We start from the raw sequence: 20,127 nt of genomic DNA on the forward strand, positions 1-20,127 counted from the left end.
TCTTAGGGCCATTGCATCTTGTGGGACTTGCTTGGGGAAGGCTGGTATAAATTTTACACTGAAAAGATACAAAACCTTTTGGATTGCCTATGATAGCATTGCATTTTATTTTGGGAGGTTTGTGGGAGCCTTTGCACACATAAAAATAAAGCTTTGCTAAAAGGTTCTCCTCTTCTAACCAAATTACTTTTGGCTTGATAGTTTAATTTATTCAACAGGTAACTGGCAAATGATACAGAAGATACATCTAAACATATTATGGGCTGAAAAGACCGAAGGCTGTTTTTGTGTTTCTTTCTAAATATACAATTAGAATTGCTTCAAATTCTCTGGGGATTCTTACTAACATTATTTATGCATGCAAACAATTTCATAAAAATGGAAAGTTAGCACTGGCAGCAATGTAGAAATAATTCAGGAGGCATTATGCTTTCTATGGATGTTTCATTACAAGAGATAGATTTATTATAAGAGATAGATAAGCTGCAAACCTCTGCACACTGGCCTAAGAATAAGTTGTATTGAATACAGAGATTAGTCCTGGTAGATGTGCTAAGGGGGACATTGTTTATCTTAATTTTTGAGTTGGATGCTATAAACCACTAACTTCTCTTCTGTAATATGAGGAATGTATATGGTAATGTATATGTATATGATATATGCACTACTATTAATCTTCTCATCTTCTCATTGTTCCCATCATCCATCTCCTTCCACTTATGACTGTATGACTAACTTTGTTGCTTGTATCCTTATGATTTATATTGACATTGTTTCCTGATTGCTTATTTGTACCCTATGACTATCATTAAGTGTTGAACCTTAGAATTCTTGGTGATCTTTTCTTTTATGTACACTGAGAGCATATGCACCAAGACAAATTCCTTGTGTGTCCAATCACACTTGGCCAATAAAGAATTCTATTCTATTCTATTTTATTCTATTCTATTCTATTCTCAACAACTAGTTGATTAAACCTGCTACAAACAGTCATAAATCTGGTATTACTTGAATTTCTGAATCGCTTTTAAATCAGTTTAATATTTGAGTTACAAGAATTCTGTTGCGACTGTCTGAATATTCAGTCAGGAAAGAGGTAAAAAGATCTTTTTCAAATTGAAGTGGATTCCTGGTGGGCTATATGGACAGGTACATGTAACATCCTTGGCAAACAAGATTGGTTCATCATTGTTGTCTTGCACCCCCCCCCCTCCAAAAACCTTTTCCTCACATTTCTTAGGGTTTATTTCTGTTGTTTCATCTTTAGAAAGCCAAGATCAGTCACCCAACAATCTTTCTTTTCCTGTAACTTTCATTCCCATCCCACAAGGAGCCTTTCTAGAGAGGACAAGAAAGGATTTTAAAAATACCATCTTATGGTGAATCTCCTGAAATTGAGCAAATAAATCTTTTAGTGATACTGCAGATTCTCAGTTACGTTAACTTCTCCTTTTCAATACAGATCCTTAAGGCAGTTTTTATATGGTTTAGGTATGTCTTACCATTCTCTAAAGAAGGTTTTCAAGGAATAAAGAGGAATGCAAGGTAAGAGGAAGAGAGTAGAAAGCTTTTGGAACATATTTCCACCAGTTTCTGGTCAGAGATCCTGTAAATTATAGTCCAAAGCATCCTTGAGATTTATGTGCTCATCTTAAAACATAATGCAGTTTGGCGTTTCCTTTATTCCTTATTAATGAATAAACACAGCATCTGTGCATCCACCTGGAAAAGATACTTGAGCAGAAATCCTCCATGAATTAGTACTTTTTTCAGTCTACTACAAGGTCTCAGATATGGCTGAAAGCCTGACCTGATACTCTGAGGCTGAAAAGTTTATCCGTCACTATGGTCACAAACATGTACGTTATTAATTTAATGAGGAATTGTTCCTGGCCTCACTGATTTAGTGTGCATGCGCAGTTGGTTGGCTATACTGTGAAAACAGATTTCTGGACTAGAAGATGGGCCTGGGGTCTACTCCAGCATGGTATAGTTTATGTTCTGGCTTTCAGCATGTTTTTCATTCCAATTTAGACTGTTAGTATTAACTCACAAAATCTTTCACAAAATTTGAAAGAGTGCTTCTTCCCATGCATGGCTATCTTAAGCTCTGACATAATCAAAGGACTTGAACAAAATTACTTCAATTGATAAGGTAACTAAGTAGTCAAGAGTAGGTCTTTTTGATGAAGACTGTCTAGCTCTGGAATTCTCTGGGAAACAGCTTCTTCTAAAATGTCTGCTTGGAATCTACTCCATTGCTTTTTCTGCCTGGCAATACTTATGTATTCTGTCAGGGCATTTATTCATTCATTATGTCTGTACGTGATGTGTAAATGAATGTTATCTTTTAGAAACCTTTCTGATTCATTTTTAAATTGCTGCTTTAATTAATTGTGTTTTACCGTTACTATTTTTCCCAGAATTCTGATGTTTTTAGAACACATCACTCTTTCAGCATCATGGGAATTAATTCCTCAAAGAAATAAATTAAGCCATGAATTTACTCTACCAGATATGGAGACATGCTTAAAGTGCTTCCACCAAAATCAATGGGGCTTACATTAGTCATTCCAAACATTTACTTGTTGTTCTGTAACATACATTTTACTGAATGGTAGGGAAACCTTCAGTAAGAATATTTCACATTCAATATAAATAACTGGGTCCTTGCAAAACATAATGGTCATAGGCTCAGGTAACAAAATAATTTTAAACTTTATATATGGCTGACTGTTGAGCTTTAGAACTACATATTGGAGGTAGAGTTCCATGCTGGATTCTGAATCGGGGATGGGGCAAAATTAGAACTGCATGTCCATTTTGTTTGAATTAATCAGAACCCTGATCTTCTGTGGGTTCAGACTGAGTTGAAGCATCACAGATATTTTATTCGTACATAAAATGTTTTACTGCCAGAAGAATGTTTACTTTGTGCTTTAGACATATTAGGACGGAAAAATAAATCTAGGCCCACAAATTATTATTTTATTATGCAAAAGGTACAGTATTCAATTCCTGCAATCACTATTCTTGCATAGTGAGACATTTTATGAGATAAGTTTAACATTAGGTATCATAATTACTGACCAGACCATAAACAAAGTGTTTATTTTAAGAAGTTATTTCCCAATGTTAAAAAAATCTTTCTTTACCTTTTTTTGACGTATTTATTTACAAAACTATTCTTATTTTTCATTCAGTTGTTTATTACACTCAGACATTTGCATTTATTGTTCAGTTTTCACTTTATTGTTCATTATTTATTGTTTGCTATTCATTTAAAACCCGCAAGTACCAGAATAAATAAAGTATTGCTTTGAATGATGATACTCGTATTCCATATATTTTGTGTTATCTTTAAATTTTATATAAAAATTCAAATATGGTTTCAAAATTTCTGTTTCACTGATGACCAAATTTCCATCTATCATATTCAGGAAAAAAAAAAAACCTGCTGAGATTTTTCTCTATTGCAAGTAGGTGATGATAATAACACTGGTAATGTTTTCAATTTATTTCACATGATTACAATATAAAACTTTATCACCAAAAACAAATGACTTTTCTCTTATCATTGCTTGTTACACTGAATTCATAATCTATCTGCTGACATGGAAGAAAGACAGGACAGGGGACAGATCACACCACTGCCATCCAGTACTATTTGTTCATGCTGAGAAACAAAAGGTCAGACACAATCAAGAATGACTTGCTCAACAGATGTCTCTCCATTAGTTACCTTAATCCCAGAACCACAGTGTTAGTGTTTCATGCAGACCTGGAGTTAGTAAAATACTAAACTTGAATAAAGTGTAGTGGTAATTTGTCAGTGTGAATTTCTGTCTCGTTTAATAGTAAAAATTAGGGCAGTCAGGAAAGTTTGCATACAACAAGGTTACAAGCTTAGTGCTTTAGTAACAGATTAATAAAACAGAGGGGGTTTTTTTAGACACTTTGTCTTACCTTCTGATAAACAGAACTGATATTTAATGATCTAAAGAGGGGAAATAAATGAAATAATCATCAGGAATTCAAATTATTTGTACAGATAGGCCTTGAGAGCCACTCATATTCTTAAGTGATTACTGTTTTATTAGTAACTGAAAATGCAGTATCTTTATAGAAGATTTCAAAAATGTAAATTTATTGGTGAAAATGACAATGTAGCAACATATTTTAACAGGATAACGGTGGTGATATTCTTTCTGGTTTACCGAACAAGACTAGAAATGATTTTTCCTTAAAAACAATGTAGATCAATTAGGCTTATGGATCAGTTTCTATATTTAGAAATCTTAAGTATTCAGAAACATTCACAAATAATATAAATATGAAAAGTTCTATTATAGAGTATAAAGTGAAAAGTTTTAAATGGCTTTGATTTTTTGAGAAAGAATAAAATTTTATTGTTTGAGATGCTATACATACAGACACATGCACACACGCATACACACATATACATACATGGTTACCTGTAAATACTGCATTTTGGCTATCATTTAACAAATTTTTTTTATTTTTATTATATTCTTACCAGTTTCTGTGGGAAAATGGTGGCAGGATGCTGGGCAGAACACCTGAGATGCATAATCCTCAAATGTTGAAGGATCTAGGTGATGTTGAATAATTGTTTGGAGATACCGAGCTCTTTCCTCATAGCTTGTTGAATTCAAATGTTAAGGAGAATTTACATTTTAAAGCAAAGAAAATACAGCCTTAATCAGTGATATTTTTGTTTTCTTTCAATGGATTTATGTACAAAGTATTTTACAATTGAACTGTAAATGCTTATTTCTCAATCTCCAGAAGCTGAAGGATCAAATAAAAGAAACATTAGATTTTAAGATTTCTGACACACTATGTTTAATTTATGGCTTTCTAACTAAAATTGACAGTCTCTCAACATCTACTGATCATTCCATTCACTTAAATCCTGAATGTGTTAGTTCAAACTTTATTTTTGAATGAGATTTTATTTTCAAATTAGGTCTGAGTTTCTCATGACTTCTTTCTAAAAGATCAGTTTTATAACCATTCTTACTTCAAAGCTTTTGGAATAACAAAGCCATATCTTTTGAGTAAGTGTGATCACAGTCATAGAATGTGATAATAAAAGTGATAACAACAAAAGTCCTATGGCTTTGGTAGGATGTGGGGTTTATTTATTAGATTTCTAATCCCAGCTTTATTACTTTGTAAATAACTCAAGACAGTGAATAGACATAATACTTCTTCCTCCTATTTTCCCCACAACAACCCTGTGAGATAGGTTGGGCTGGGAGAGAGTGATTGGCCCAAAATCATCCAGCTGGCTTTCATGCCTAAGGGGGAACTAGAACTCACAGTCTCCTGGTTTCTAGGCCAGCACCTTAACTACTGTGCCAATATGGCTCGTAATTTCTTTCATCCACATAAAACAAATGATTCAGAAAGCTGGGTTATATTTCACATTCAGTAATCCAAATCATAAGCCGCCAATTTTGAAACTGCAATATTTGATTTTATGTAACTCTATAACTTTCAGACAAATGTTCTGGTAAGTGATCCCACACTGATGACCCGAGGCATCCTACAATCAGTTGAGATGACCAAATCCAATCTGTCCAAATTCTGACAAGCTATATATGTATTTCTGCATTACACAGCCATTTTCAGATAAAATATAGCATATAAAAATATAACCAAACCTCTCTCAAACTATCTTGGGTGCCTGCATCTTAGCTTATAAAAAAGTTTTATTTTAAAGTCACCACCCTCTCAAAATAGGATTTGACATTGAAATTCTGTACATATTTACTCATATGTTAGTAGCAGATGAGTGCAGGACTTCAATTTAAATATAAATAGCAAAACAACAAACTTTCAAAACCGTAATCCAGAATGAAAGCATGTAATGAATTTCATTTGTAAATGCAAATTAAAATATTTTGCATAAGGAAAAAAAATGAGACAAGGGGGAAAAAAACATCCGATCGCATCCCTGAGCACTGATTAAGAAAGTAAATATCCCAAGGATGTCAAAAAAATAAAAAAATAAAACACCCTCGTTCTCTGCCTTTGTCCTACAGCCTCCTCTTTCTGATATTACCGACAAGAGGCTGGTACCTTGAAGCGCTGCTTTTGAAGAACCCTCTCCAGGCTGCTTGTTCCAGAGGCCCTGACTTTATTGTTAGCAGAGAGAAAGCGAGAAAAAGAGAGAATATTTCTAGTGTTCATGAAAGCAGCTATGGAAATGGCTGTCAAAATGTAAAACAGCAGGCAGCAACGTACAATTATCAAGAAAAAAAATATCATGCTGCTTTGGTGTTATAGGCTGCTTTATTGAGCTTAGAATCAGTTCTCATGCAACTCGCAAAAGTTGTCTTGCTATATTCATTGGATCAGGAAATCTTTGCCGGTCTATATTTTATTTTATTTTTTATGCAAAGATATGCTTAACATCACTCAGATTTATTCTTCTAATAGAACAAAATTATTTGCAGCCCTGTTTTAAAATGTGCAAGTGAAACAAATGAAAAGTCAACTTAGTAGAATCTTCATTGGAAAATAAGTTCTACTTGCTGTAAATGATTAGATGCTAATATATGACACTGAAGGATATTAGATTCCCATTCCTGTTGATTTTGAGATCTCTTGATAGAACACAGAACCACTTTTCTTAAATCTACTTAAGTCAAGAAAGGAAACTGTGTTGCAAAGACTCACACAATATATTCAAAGTACCTTCTACAATCAAACTTCAATAGGCCCACCCATCCACCCATCCATCCATCTCTCCCTTTTCCTAGTGACATAAAGTAAATATGCATGAGCAATTGTCATCTACTTTGTGTCTGGAATATCACACAGAAGTGTTTTAATTAAAGGATGTCTGATAGGGATAGTCATTTCATTTTTCCTCGTTTTTTCTTAAAATTTTCATGTCAAAATACAGAACTCATTCCTTGTCTTTGGGATCTTAAAAAACTAAATGTACACATTCCTAAACCACAACCTCAGGGCTGCATTCATTTTACAGTTATAGACAACCAACTTGATGTTTTTCAATGTATCTTCAATCCTGTAGGGTACTTTTTTTTATATCCTTATATCATCCACCACAGAAAAACAGCCAAATAGCTCTTCACTATCCTCTCTCCTGCATCAAATGAATAATTCCTTGTCTCTTACTTGTAAAATAGTCTTCATTTATTCATATACTTCCTTTTTATTTTTGCTTTTATTACCTCAGTTGCAAAAAGTTATTCCTTCAAATAATTTATTAGAAACGGGAAAATAACAATTTACTTTATTTTTCCTTTTGAGGTATTACGGTTTTATCCATCACTAATATTCAGACTAGCAAATATTTGTCTCATGATTGCAAGTGGAAATTTAAACAATAAACACTGAACCCTCCACCTTAACCTTTATATTTAAATAATTAACTGGATTCTGCAGCGATCATTACTTTAATTATATATAGAAAACATGCATAGAGAAAAGTGCTTTGAATCAGAAAAGGCAATAATAAACCTGATTACTATATTTATACATTGCTTTGGCTCAACCGTCTTCATAAAATTACACTGCGAATCATTTTTTTCTTGAAATAATCACAACTAATAGCATAAGTAGTAGAACAAGGAGAAATAGAACACCTCCTTATTGTGGAGCTTCTTAGGTTGTGGGACATACACAAGATTAAGCCTTAACACAGAAGAGTAATATAGTACTGTTTTTAAGAGGCTGTATATAAGTGGTAGAGGATGAAACTGATGGTTGAAGTCTAAATAATACTACATATCTCACAACTTGTTGAAAAGCACTTTTTCCATTGGGGGAGATTCACAGCTGCTGAATTTTCTGCAGTTAATAGAGTCCTTTGATTCACAGCAGTGCCCCTTGCACAAAAAATACTGGCCTTTGTGTATTACCAGAAACTAATTTTCTATTTGGCTGAAAAGGGAAAAATTGGGTTATTGCTTCTCCCTCCTACGGAGCTTTTCATTATGCCTGATGCACTCAACTTCTAAGCTCTTCTGAGAAAAAAAATAACTGAAGAGGCAAGAGGTAGAAAAATGAGCTTGTTAGCACATTAGAAGTGAAGTATCTTGGTGGGCCCCAGAAATTCCCAGTGGTGTGTTAACTTATCACTCTATGCATGCTGGCACTGATAGTCTCCCAATTGAGCACTCTCTTTTCGCACCAAAGGTGCTGCCAGGAAGCAAAGGCTGAAGGCCCACAGGAGAACAGCCTGCTATCAAAATAAGCTGTTTTTAAAAGTCTGTTTGAATGGGTACAATGCTGTATGGAAAGCAGGGTGGAGACACCTACCTGCTTTCAAAATGTTCCTGTTTCAAGGTCTCTAAATGAAACCTTTTAAAGGTTTATTTTATTATATACAGTGTGCATAGATCCAGAGAGGACAAAAGTGAAGCAAAGTTTGTTTTCAGTGCTTGCAGCTTGAGTAAAAAGGTTGCAAAGATAGATCATCATCAGAACTGCTACTATTGAAGGATAGCATTATCTTTTCTTACAAAGACGAAGGCACAGAAAGTAACAAATTGTCCTTTCAATTCCAGAAGAAATGGGGGGAAATCTGAGTCCTGATCATTCTGTATGGCTTGTCTTTAATCATTTGAGAAAAGCTCAGTTGACAGACCAAATAGCACTTTCTTTAAACCATATTATGGTAGCCAAAGTCGATGTAACTGTATTCCATACTCATTAGAATATATAGATATTAACTACAAAAAACAATCTGTTATGAAGTCTTCTTGACTAAAGATATGCTTTTGGAAATGTACTTGCAGGCTATATCTACTATACAAAAGCCTCTTTATATAGGTGGGATAGTTAGACAATAGCTACAGATGTTAAATCCTTAAGATTAAGAGTTGGTTAATAACCAACTCTGACCTTGTTAATAATAGTAGTAGTAGCCATAGTTATAGTCACTGATTCAAAGAGGATCAAATAAGCATGAAAGCTCTCAGGAAGAGATAATCTAAACAACTTCTAAATACTGCCTATATAATACTCGGCCATACCTGAAATTCTGGCAACAGAACTGGAGGCTATCTGTCTTTTCATTAGCAAGGAAAACCTTCTTTTCCTTCTTCACCTTGGCCCAACCAAGCCCCATTAAAGCCCATGAGGAATGTAATTCCTTTCTACTCTCTGTGCTTGGCCTAGAGATAGAGACATCATCATCTATAATAGATAGAACATACAACATAAAAGGAAAAATATTGGTGAGTTACAAGTTTTAGAAATAAAAACTGAAATTAGAAAAAGAAAATATATGAGGAACAGTTAAGGGAACTAGGCATGTCTACTCTAATGAAGAGAAGGATTAGGGGTGACATGATTGCTGTCTTCCAGTACATAAGGCACTGCCACAGAGGTGTGGGGTTGATTTAGTTTCCAAAGCTCCTGTGGGCAGGACAAGAAGTAATGGGTGGAAGTTGATTAAAGAGAAATCCAGTCTGGAAGGAACAAAGGTGAAACTTCCTGACAGTGAGAACAATTAACTAATGGAATAGCTTGTCTCCTGGAGTAGTCAGTGTACAATCGCTGGAAGTTTTCAAGTAAAAATTGGACAACCATTTGTCCAGTTTGATATAAAGTCTCCTGCCATAGGCAGGGAGTTGGATTAGAAGATCTCCAAGGTGCCTTCCAGCCGTGTGATTCTATGATTCTAGAAGTTTTTACTTCAGCTAAATAAAGCCAAGTATCCTATTTTACTGAACATGCACACTGACAGACTTCATGAAGAAAAATAAATATAGAAATTTTACAGTGCACAATTACTTAAGGGCTATCTGTATCTAAATGTGCAGTAATTTGATTACATTTCTATTTAATATTGCAATGATCAAGAACACAAAATAGTGATTTTATTATCAGAGAAAGCAGTAATTTTGCACAGTAAACCATCATTTAAGACTGTGTCACAGTATCTTTGATAAGCTGCATATTGGTTTAAACTAATGCATTATATGCCTCTAGGGAATGGCAGGTCAAGAGACTGGATTTTAACATCAAAATCTATCCATTAATCTTGACTTAAATATAATCTATCCCTGTAGTAAGCGGAAGAATGGGTATTCAATGAATTACTATTATGAAATATAGCAGTAATATATTTCCTCAGTAATATAAGCAGAAATTCTAGTTTGATCTCTTATACATTCTAATCAATCAAGTACATGAGTGACTTGGTTTTACTTTGTTTTTATGTTAACTGAAAAAAACTGAAGAGAATCACAGAACTGTGCCCATCCCATCAATTCCAACTTACTTTTTAAAGTATTATTATGCCATCCTATACTTATCTACTTTAATGTGAATGTCAGAGAAGTGAAAAACTTTGTGGAAGTTTATTTAAGATCAACTTGTCATAATGTTATCTAAATTATGGTAAATCAAAAGCAAATGCATGGGCACAAATTGACAAATCTTTTGTACTAGTTTTATTTGAAAACAAGCACAATATTTTGGCTAGGGGGCTTGGAATCTGTTAAGGGTCCCCTTACATGGCTTTACTATTAGTTGATTAATCATCATGGCTCTGCTTATTTTTATTTATTTTGGGGATCTTTTTATAATTTTAATGGTTTAAAAATTGTTTTGTTTTATACTGTTAGAATGGTTAACTGTCCAGAAACACTTGGTTAAGCTGGGTGGTTATAGAAATTAATTAATGAAACAAACAAATATTTTAAATCACACTATCAATACAAATTTAAAATAAACAACAAATAAGAGTAAATTATTAAGGAAGTCATATGATTACCATAAGATCCTTTCATTATTAGCTAAACATCTATGCATATGAATATATACCAATTATATTGTTTTCCTTCATATGCTGTTTTTTAAACTCACATCTCTCTGAGGATTTCACCAGCTCCATTCAAAGAATACCACTTTCTTGGTCTTACAAATCCTTTTGATTCATTCACTGTTGCTTCATGCAGCTGCTTTGCAATTCAATACTCATTCATTATCGCTATATGACCAAATCATCCATGTCAATATACTAGTCACAACATCCTTTCATTCTTGACTCAATCTCTTTCTCCGCTCATTCCCTTCTCTGCTTTTACCCACCTTCTTAAACAACCAATTTCCATTATATATACTTTACTGTTTCCCCTGGCACATGCAACTCTCAAATGAGGGCAGAAGCATGATTTTTAAACAAACATTCGCTTGTTGCAACTGACCATATAGTAACCACAAAATTATCTATTGGCTCTTTTTTTTTTGCCATTTTGAAGTAGATGCTTTATTTTCCCTGCCAAATAACTAACTTTGTCTTAAATCTATTAACATTAAATTCATACTCCTCACTGCACTGGACAATCTGTCTAACATTTGCTGCAAACCACTCAGATTGTCAACTAGCAACATGGCACCGGCTGCACTCACATCCATGGTATTCTCAAACAATGCACCTCTAATATCATTACAAGTATTTATTATATATTAATTGAACAATGTATTAAACTAATAGACATTGCATGTCCTTCTCTTACTTCCTACTCAATGTTAAGTGAATTGCTCAGCATCCCATTTATTCACTGAATGCTTTATTTCCATCACACGTTACAGTACTCTTATTGCATTCCCAACTCCATGATTTATGCAAAACACTCCCTTATCCACTTGCTCTAAATCTACAATTATACTACTTCTATAACACGTTCATGTATGTGTAGATGGCATGACCTGCTCAGGAACAAAAATCTGATTTAAATGGCCTGCATTTCCCAAATGTTACTCATTATTAGCTCTTGAACCACTTCAATAAAAGTTCTGCCAAACATCTTCTCAGGCAAATTTAACAAACTAATCCCCCTGCGATTTCTTCATTCACTTTTGTCCCAGTTCTCTTTAGGTAAAATAACAATTATTTTAATTGTCAAGCTCAGACAATTGCCCATATTGAACAAGAACTCTGTAAGCAGTTCAGATTCATACTCTACCATTTCATCAGTCATAAGCAATCTTACTATTTTTTTACATTCTCATAATATTTATAACTTCTTATACTCATTTTACAGCATTCTCTTATCACATTCACTGGAGCATAATATGTGACAACTACAAGCTTTTATGTTCCCTCTTGATGAAACCTGCAACAATACATACTTTCTGGAATAAATTTTAGCTCTTCCATTCATAATTAAATATTTACTCTTATTCCACGTATGTATTCATCAATTCCATTCCATAAGACCTTCTGATTTCATAAACAATATTGTTTTCATTCAATTTATTTATCATATTCCTTTACTATTCTGCTATCTTTCACATGCTATGATTGGCAACAGATGGGCCCATAAATATTGATCTCCATTTCCTACCTTCAATCCACCAAAGTTTTTATATGGTGCTTCCAATTTATTTTCCTTCATTACTTAAAACCATTTATCAGAAAATCATTTTTACCCAATGTAGGTAAAACACTTTAAGACAATCCATGTGTTCCTATTGTGACCAGGTAACTGTTTTGTGTGTCATCACCCAAAGAAAAAACATATTTATCCCATTTTGGATAATTTTTCCAGGTTTGGGAAGCACTGCTTTTTACAATGATTTCTAGTAAGACAGAGACAAGACAAGATCACCCAACATAGTAACATGCTGCGTTCTCTGTTAATGTTAAAGATACATTACTTGTCAGTCCTGTCACATTTTACCACTAAGACACAATACTTGTCAGTTCTGGCACATTTTACATCTGCACCCTTATTTTACCCCAAACAGGCTCCAGCTAATATCCTTAGTCTAACTAAAGACCACCTGGCAATTCAGCATACAGTTACCTGTATGTCACCAACTATGAAATATATGCAGCATACTGATTGGATATTGTTTAAAAACAAACTAAGTCCATGAAATTCCAGGAAGCTCTTTATATTTGTTTCCCACATACTGTTTTTCTCTGGAAAAAAAAAGATTCTCTGAAATTGTTTTATAATTTGCCAGGCAGCTACAATCTGACTCATGTATAACAGCAGCAAATTGGACTTTCCTATATATTGTAAATTATACTAATCAACCCAAAAAGGCTGCACTGGATGTAGAATTTTGTGCTGACTAAACAAATTATTAGAGTAAATACGATACATGAATTGGTGAATAATGTAGTTCTGATAAAAAATGAAGCTGATCCTACAACTTTGAGTCAGCAGTCTTCTAGAAAAATTTCCTGCTTTTTATGATCAATTACACTCCTCATTCATGATCAAATATATTCCCTTAAAAAAATCAGGTCCTCTGAAGATCAGAAGTCAACATATTTTATTTGGGTAGCAATAGTGATGCATCTTTGGACAAAGAAATTGACTATAGGATCCGAAAGGTCATACAGGCTCTAGGGTAAAATATGTACTAGAATGCTCAATCCACAAAATCTCTATATCTACACTGATGATCAGATATAATCAGGGAGAGGTGGTCCCTCAGATAACCCAATCCCATGCCATTAAATGTTTTAAAAGGCAAAATAGCACCTTCAATTGGAGCTGGAATCCAACTGATAACCAATGGAGTCCATGGAGCACAGATGAAACAAGTACTGTTCCAGAGGCAGGCAATTGTCTATGTTGCTGCATTTTGCAGCAGCTGAAGCTTCCAGATAGTCTTCAAGGGCAGCCCCATATATGATGTACTGCACAAATCCAAATTGGAAGTGATTAGGATATGAGTTACAGTGAGCAGATCTCCCGAATCCAGGAATAGGTGCAATTGTGCACTACATGAAGCTGTGCAAAGGTCCTCCTAGATATGATAGCCATCTGCTCTTCAAAGCAGGAGCTGTGAGTCCAGGAGGATCCCCAGTTTGAACATCGGATCTGTCTGAGGCAGTGCAATTCCATTCAGTACCAAAAATGGCATAGCCCGAGAATCGGAAAGCTCCAGAACTCAAAGCCATTCAGTCTTGCCAGGATTTAGCTGAAGCGTGTTGTTCCCCATCCAGACCCTACCTAGGTACTGGGATAAGACATTTTCAAAATGTTATGGTTCCCAAATTCAAAGACTGCTTAAGAGCCATAACAACCTAACTTTATTATTAAAAGTTCTGTCTGTTGACTCAGAGGGTTATCTACAAGTTTAGGAGTAATCCTGATCACTGGATATCTGGCTTAGAAGGAATGGACAATAAAGAAGGCTAAGAAAAAAACATAACATTAAGACCTGGCCAAGATATTAATATTTTTACCTGAACAGGCACAGTGTATATCATGGGTGTCAAACTCGTGGCATCATGTTGCTGTCACGTGATGTATTGTGATGTTTTTCCCTTGGGCCACCAGTTTCACATCACTGGTGTATATAAACAGAAAAGTGTAACAGGAAGTGAGTGGTTACTGAAATGATCATTTATTCATGGTATCATAAAAGAACATCTGATGAGGCTATGGGGCACTGGGTTATACTAAAGGTATCAATAATATTCAAGCAACCATGTTGTAGAATTCTGGTAGACAAATTATCCCAAACAGATGTGGATACTTTTCATCAGAATGCTATAACATTGGTAAATATCAATGGCAAATTGTGAGTAGCCATCACCTATACAAGGCTCTGATATTTGACACATTTCTGTCAGTAGTCAATATTTTGGGAAATGAATGTTGGAAAAGGCAGACAATTGAATGAATCTGAATGGCATAGAGCCATTCTGACAATCATCCAACTCTTCTATATTTTAAAAAGTAATAAAATATTCTAAATCATCAAAGAAAAGAATATTACTTATCATTCATTCATATTCAAGGAAATCACTGTAAATAGGACTTTGGGGCTTCTGCTGCCAAAATATCTACTTTGAAAACTCCAACTCTCATTTTTATGTATTTTCTCAATCTGGACTTCCCTTGTTTCACTGAAGACAGTATAGATACTGAAGGCTAAAACATTAAGAAGACTTAACAATCTCCTTGAGATTGTTAAGTCTTCTTAATGTTTTAACCTTTTCCCCTTCCTGTAGATTAAAATATGCCTTCCTATATATTTCTTTGAAAACTAATGGAATTTCTTTTCTAAATTTTGAAGAATAGGAATATACAATCTGATTCATAGGAGTAAAATAAATGTTTTTAGTTACTTAGGTCAGCCTCCCCCGAGCTGTAGAAGACTACAATTACCACCAAGGAAACTAAAGTGAAGAGCAGGACGGGGAAGACTGATTTACTGATATCCAAGTGTTCTAAATTATATTTTTGCTCATGGATCTGTATAGACTATAGCAGATTGTATATCTTCACAATTTAATTGGAAATTCTTACACTAAAATTTGTTCTACTCAGAGACTTGATAACTCCTGACCTTTTATATTGCCATTCCTATATATGATGACTACTATAGTTTAAAAAAAGGCAACAATTTATTATTATAAGCTGATAATATTATAGAGAAAGAATCTTAATTAAATCAGCACTGTGTTTTTCCCATCACTCTTTTGAGCACCAATTTGAAAAGCAACACTTCTCTCCCCCTCCTTTAAAAGCTGTCAAGCTGTTCAGAGTAGTTTGCAACATGACAATAGTACTATTGTGAACTGTGCCCGGGACCTCGAGTTAAAATGGGCAGTTCCTGTTGCCTATGATTGGTGTCCAGTGAAACAATACAGAGCCAGTTTTTTATCAGCTCCACACCACAAAAGTAAAGCGAAGGAACCCAAGCCTCCATATCATGCAGAACCATATGCCAACCCTGCTGGTTTATCACTAAGAATCAAGATCCATCATGTCTTCTGTGAAATTTCACCTCACATACCTTCTGTGAAATGCATGGTTTTCCTGAAAATTGAACCTTTTCACAAAAGCAAGAACAGATGGATAGGAACCGTGGCTTGGCAACAGGGTTTTTAAAAAAATCCATACTGGCAATAAGTAGAAGCACTCTAAATGAAATGGATAATGTATGACCTTTATCCTATTTCTTTAAAAAAAATGAACACATTCACATTGTCATAATGTCAGCTTTTTAAAAAAAACTTTTCAAGATTTCATTCTATTAGAGGTAGTATTAAGAGAACATTCCGGGTAAATTCTTCTTTACTTCGCTTATGTTTTAACTAAACATAAATATATATTCTGGATTATTAAAATTATACCAAATAATTTTGCAGTTACTATATGTAGAAATATAGTATTTCTACATATAGAAATATGTAGAATTTTTTTTTTAAAAGTAATTTTTTTTTGTTAAAGTAGCACAATAGTACAGTGATTTTAGCAATTCTTCATACAATAAGTACATTTTCTTCAAAGTAAAAACCAAATTGATCTCACAAAAGTCACATCTTGTGTATTTAAATCATTAACATTTTAAAATAAAAGAATTAATGGGAAAATAGATAAGTATACCCCATCATATTAATTTTATTTATGTTTTATTCCTTCACAAATTTGTCAAGCCTTTTTCAGACAGAAAGAGCAGAATTTTGTTTGTTTAGTGGGATTTATTCAGTTACCTGTTAAATTACCCCTAACTAGATCTCTATGTTTAGTGCAAATCATCACAGATTAGAAGAGTTAGCAGAAAAGGTGATATGACATATTTTCAGTATGATCCATAGATAAACCCACACATACAGAAGCATAATGTAAAAAAAAACCCTTTAAATCTCTGAAATGAAGATGTGCGAACAGCCTATATTACAAATGTTAAGATAAAAGTTTAAAATTAATCAGTTTTCTATTGAATCTACAATGTCTAAAATCAAAGGTATTTAAAGTGATGTTTTGGAATTGCTCATTACTTCTCTCACCATAAAAATGCAAACAAACCATACTTTCTCAACGTTTAATTAATAAATGACTGATAACAAGCCTAAGTTGCATTCACAACCCAATTATTAGGCAAAATATTGCCTACCCCTGCTCCCTGGTGCTGTATTTTATCTCTAATTTCATAATCAAGCCCATAAATTGGTTTCAAGGGACAAAAAGGACCATCAAGTATCTACCATGACAATATAAGAATGCTTACGAGAAAATGCACTTTAGAAACAAGTAAGAAAAGAAGACAAACGAAGAAAAGGTACCAAAGTCTGAAAGACAGTCATCAATACTGACAGATTACTGTAATTTTGGCTGTCAGAACAATTGATTTAGGCAGCATATGTCAATCAATACACTTGTAATTTACTGAACAACATTTGATATACAGTTAACCAAGACATGTTGCAGTCCCAGACTATTTTTAATGGACATAAATTTCACAATATGTGCTTTGGAATCTCAGCACTATTTAGTGAGTGGAATTTAGCTGACAATGCTATATAATTATTATCATATAATGAAGTAAAATTGTTAGAATTTTGATATTCAAAGACTCATTGTTGTCACCTATAATTGTATTACAAATGATCTTCCGGATACTTGCTAAAAATATCTGTTAGATAAGTGTTAATTTAAAATGCATATTTTTGACTTCTTATACAACCTTAAAATTCAAATTGTATTTAATTACCATAATCAGGTATAGATTTTAAACTACTTGCATATAATTAAATCTAACTTTATCAATCAAATACTGGTTTCAACTCCATGGAAAATGTCCAAAAGAAGCCTGACTTACCTTAACTACAAATAATTATGTCCAATAAAGAAATTAATATCATTGACAAGAGATGCAAAGACTAGCTCAAAAGTAGCAGCTCATTATTACAATTAATGAAATTTAACAGAAATATATAACAGCAGCATTTATATAATGTATGTGAAATGAGTGTCCTTTGCTATTGATTTTGAAAATTATTTATGGATTGGTTTATAGTCAAAAAATGTTTCTTCAGGTCATTTAAAGATGAGTTAGTTTAGAACAATATATTTTCTAAATATATGGTTCTAATATATATTATTCAGAAGTCATTCAAAATAAAGTATTTTAAATCAAGTTAACTTTGTTTTCACTTGGAAACAACTTCTGGACTTTGTGCTTAAGGTTGAAAAAAAACGAAACTAAATTTGGATTTTGCTGATTAGATGGGTTTTGTTGTTATAGAAATGGCTAGTATATATTGAAAAGGTGAGATTGTATTTATTATTTTATTCTATTGTGCTATAATAAGTCAATGCTTTTCTTTCTTTTTCGCCTTTTTCTTATACTTTTTCTTCTTCCCTTTTTCATCTCCTACTTTCCCACTATTTTCATATTTCCTTTGTATTTTATAGTTTGATAAACTAATAAAAATTTGGATAAATAAAATAAAACAATCAAGTTGGAGCCATGCCTTTCTATTATCTCATTTTATTCTTGCAATTTATTTTAATCAATATTATCGTAAGATTTTCAAAACTAAATTTATGGAAACCCCGGATATAAATCAAACAAATGATAGAGTCCTAGAACTGTTTTCTTTTTGTTAAAGGATACAAATTTTGGTATAATGGAATGAGCGATTTCAGAGCTCTGCTTGCATTTATAGCTGTTGCTCGAACCATAATAGGAAGAATTTTTCCATTCACAATAGCACCATCAAACAATGGACCAAAGAATGGGACCTGAATTAAAAAAATTGAGAAATTCAGCGATTAAATTAGCAATCAGCATTAACAAATGCTTACACCTCTCATTACTGCTTCTTGATGCCAATATGATCATCTGACATTTTCAAAAAGAGATAATTCTTTTGTTATATTAATACCTGCTTCAATAATTACTTATATTCAAATTTATTTTAAGGTTAATCTAATATACCCAATGATATCATGAAAAAATTCTCTTAAAGGCTAAAATATAAGCAGGGGTATACAGGTTCCAAATTTGCTGTGGGCATGTTTGTTTATGAAAAAATATAAATAGTTTGTGGACACCTTAACATACAATTAATTTATAAATGCAATTAATATCAAAATATAAGTTTAAAAGAGTAATGGTAATCTATGCATGTATAAAAGGCCATCCAAATACAATATACAACGTATAATAATAAAAACAATTAAACAATTAAATCCAAAGGAAGCTCTGGAAAAACAACAACCATGAAATAAAAAACTGAAACATCCCATAAGAGATCTACAATCCATTCTCACTCAGATCTGGAAACAGAACCCAATTTTAAAGATTCTTTAAACAGTGCGGGGGAGAAGGAAAGGTTATAACTCTCAGATAGGAAGGTGCTCCAATGGAAGATACTACAACAGAGAAAGCTCAATAATATATGCTCTGACCCAGGATTATCCATAGCTATTGTCGATCTGCAGCTATTTAATTACAAAAACAATACTAATGTTATTCTTTTACAGCCCAAATGATCTGCTGAAATCTGTGCTGAAAATGAACTCTTCAAGATGTTCAACTCAGCAACCAACACAGCACCTCATCCTTATCGATGGACATAGCATAAATCATTAGAAGATGCCTTATTTTTTCATACTCTGAATACTGAGCATATTAATTTTTCCCTGAATATATAGCAATAAGCATATTTTCAAATTCTATAAAAATGATGTTTTCTTCTGAAATCCATAATATGTTTTGACTAGACAATATGTTTTGACTAGACAATGTGAACATCATTTTCTAAATGTCTTAGCTGAATAGGAATAGTGGGAACATACCTCAGGTTTTTTCATAATCTGAATACTGAACATGTAATTTTTCATTGGATATATAACAATAAGTACATCTCCAAATTCTGTAGGAATGATTCCTCTTCGATAGTCTCGAGTATGCTCTGACCAGACAATGTGAACTTCATCATTTCCTAAATGCCTAAGCTGAAACAAGAGAAATAGCATAGTAGTTCCAAAATGTCAACAAATTCTCAGTTGTCCAAGTCATGGTTGTCCCAAAGGTGCTTATTTTCAAAAGGCAACTGGACTTTCTTGTTTTGCTAGAAGACATTTTGCTTCTCATCTAAGAAGCTTCTTCAGTTTTTCATGACTGTAAGGGATATAAATCCTTCCATTTTCTATCATTCAGTGAGAACTGAAGAAGCTTCTTGGATGAGAAAGCGAAGCAACTTCTAGCAAAACAAGAAAGTCCAGTTGCCTTTTGAAAGAAAGCATCTTTGGGATAATACATTAATTATATAGAAATTCCCAGAAATTAAAGAAACATTCAAGATGGCTACACTGCATATAATATCAAAATGCTTTCTCTAAGTCTTTT

The 20,127-nt window shown here is 33.3% G+C and overlaps 1 protein-coding gene across 12 annotated transcripts in view; it reads right to left on the reverse strand.

Annotated features, from left to right (window-relative positions):
• The window catches only part of RALGAPA1 (Ral GTPase activating protein catalytic subunit alpha 1), a 127,579-nt gene that overhangs the window by 7,538 nt on the left and 99,914 nt on the right, over window positions 1-20,127 (reverse strand). For 11 of the 12 annotated variants that reach the window (XM_058162265.1, XM_058162273.1, XM_058162269.1 and 8 more), the window contains 3 exons: window positions 19,575-19,733; window positions 18,388-18,515; window positions 4,538-4,662 (listed from right to left, as the gene is read on the reverse strand). In XM_058162265.1, the coding sequence (XP_058018248.1) occupies window positions 4,538-4,662; window positions 18,388-18,515; window positions 19,575-19,733 (412 nt within the window). Of the gene's footprint in view, window positions 1-3,966; window positions 3,998-4,537; window positions 4,663-18,387; window positions 18,516-19,574; window positions 19,734-20,127 lie in introns of those variants that run through there. The other variant, XM_058162271.1, reaches the window with a different exon arrangement.

This window comes from Ahaetulla prasina, chromosome 1 (genome assembly GCF_028640845.1).
Source record: "Ahaetulla prasina isolate Xishuangbanna chromosome 1, ASM2864084v1, whole genome shotgun sequence".
NCBI lineage: Eukaryota > Metazoa > Chordata > Lepidosauria > Squamata > Colubridae > Ahaetulla > Ahaetulla prasina.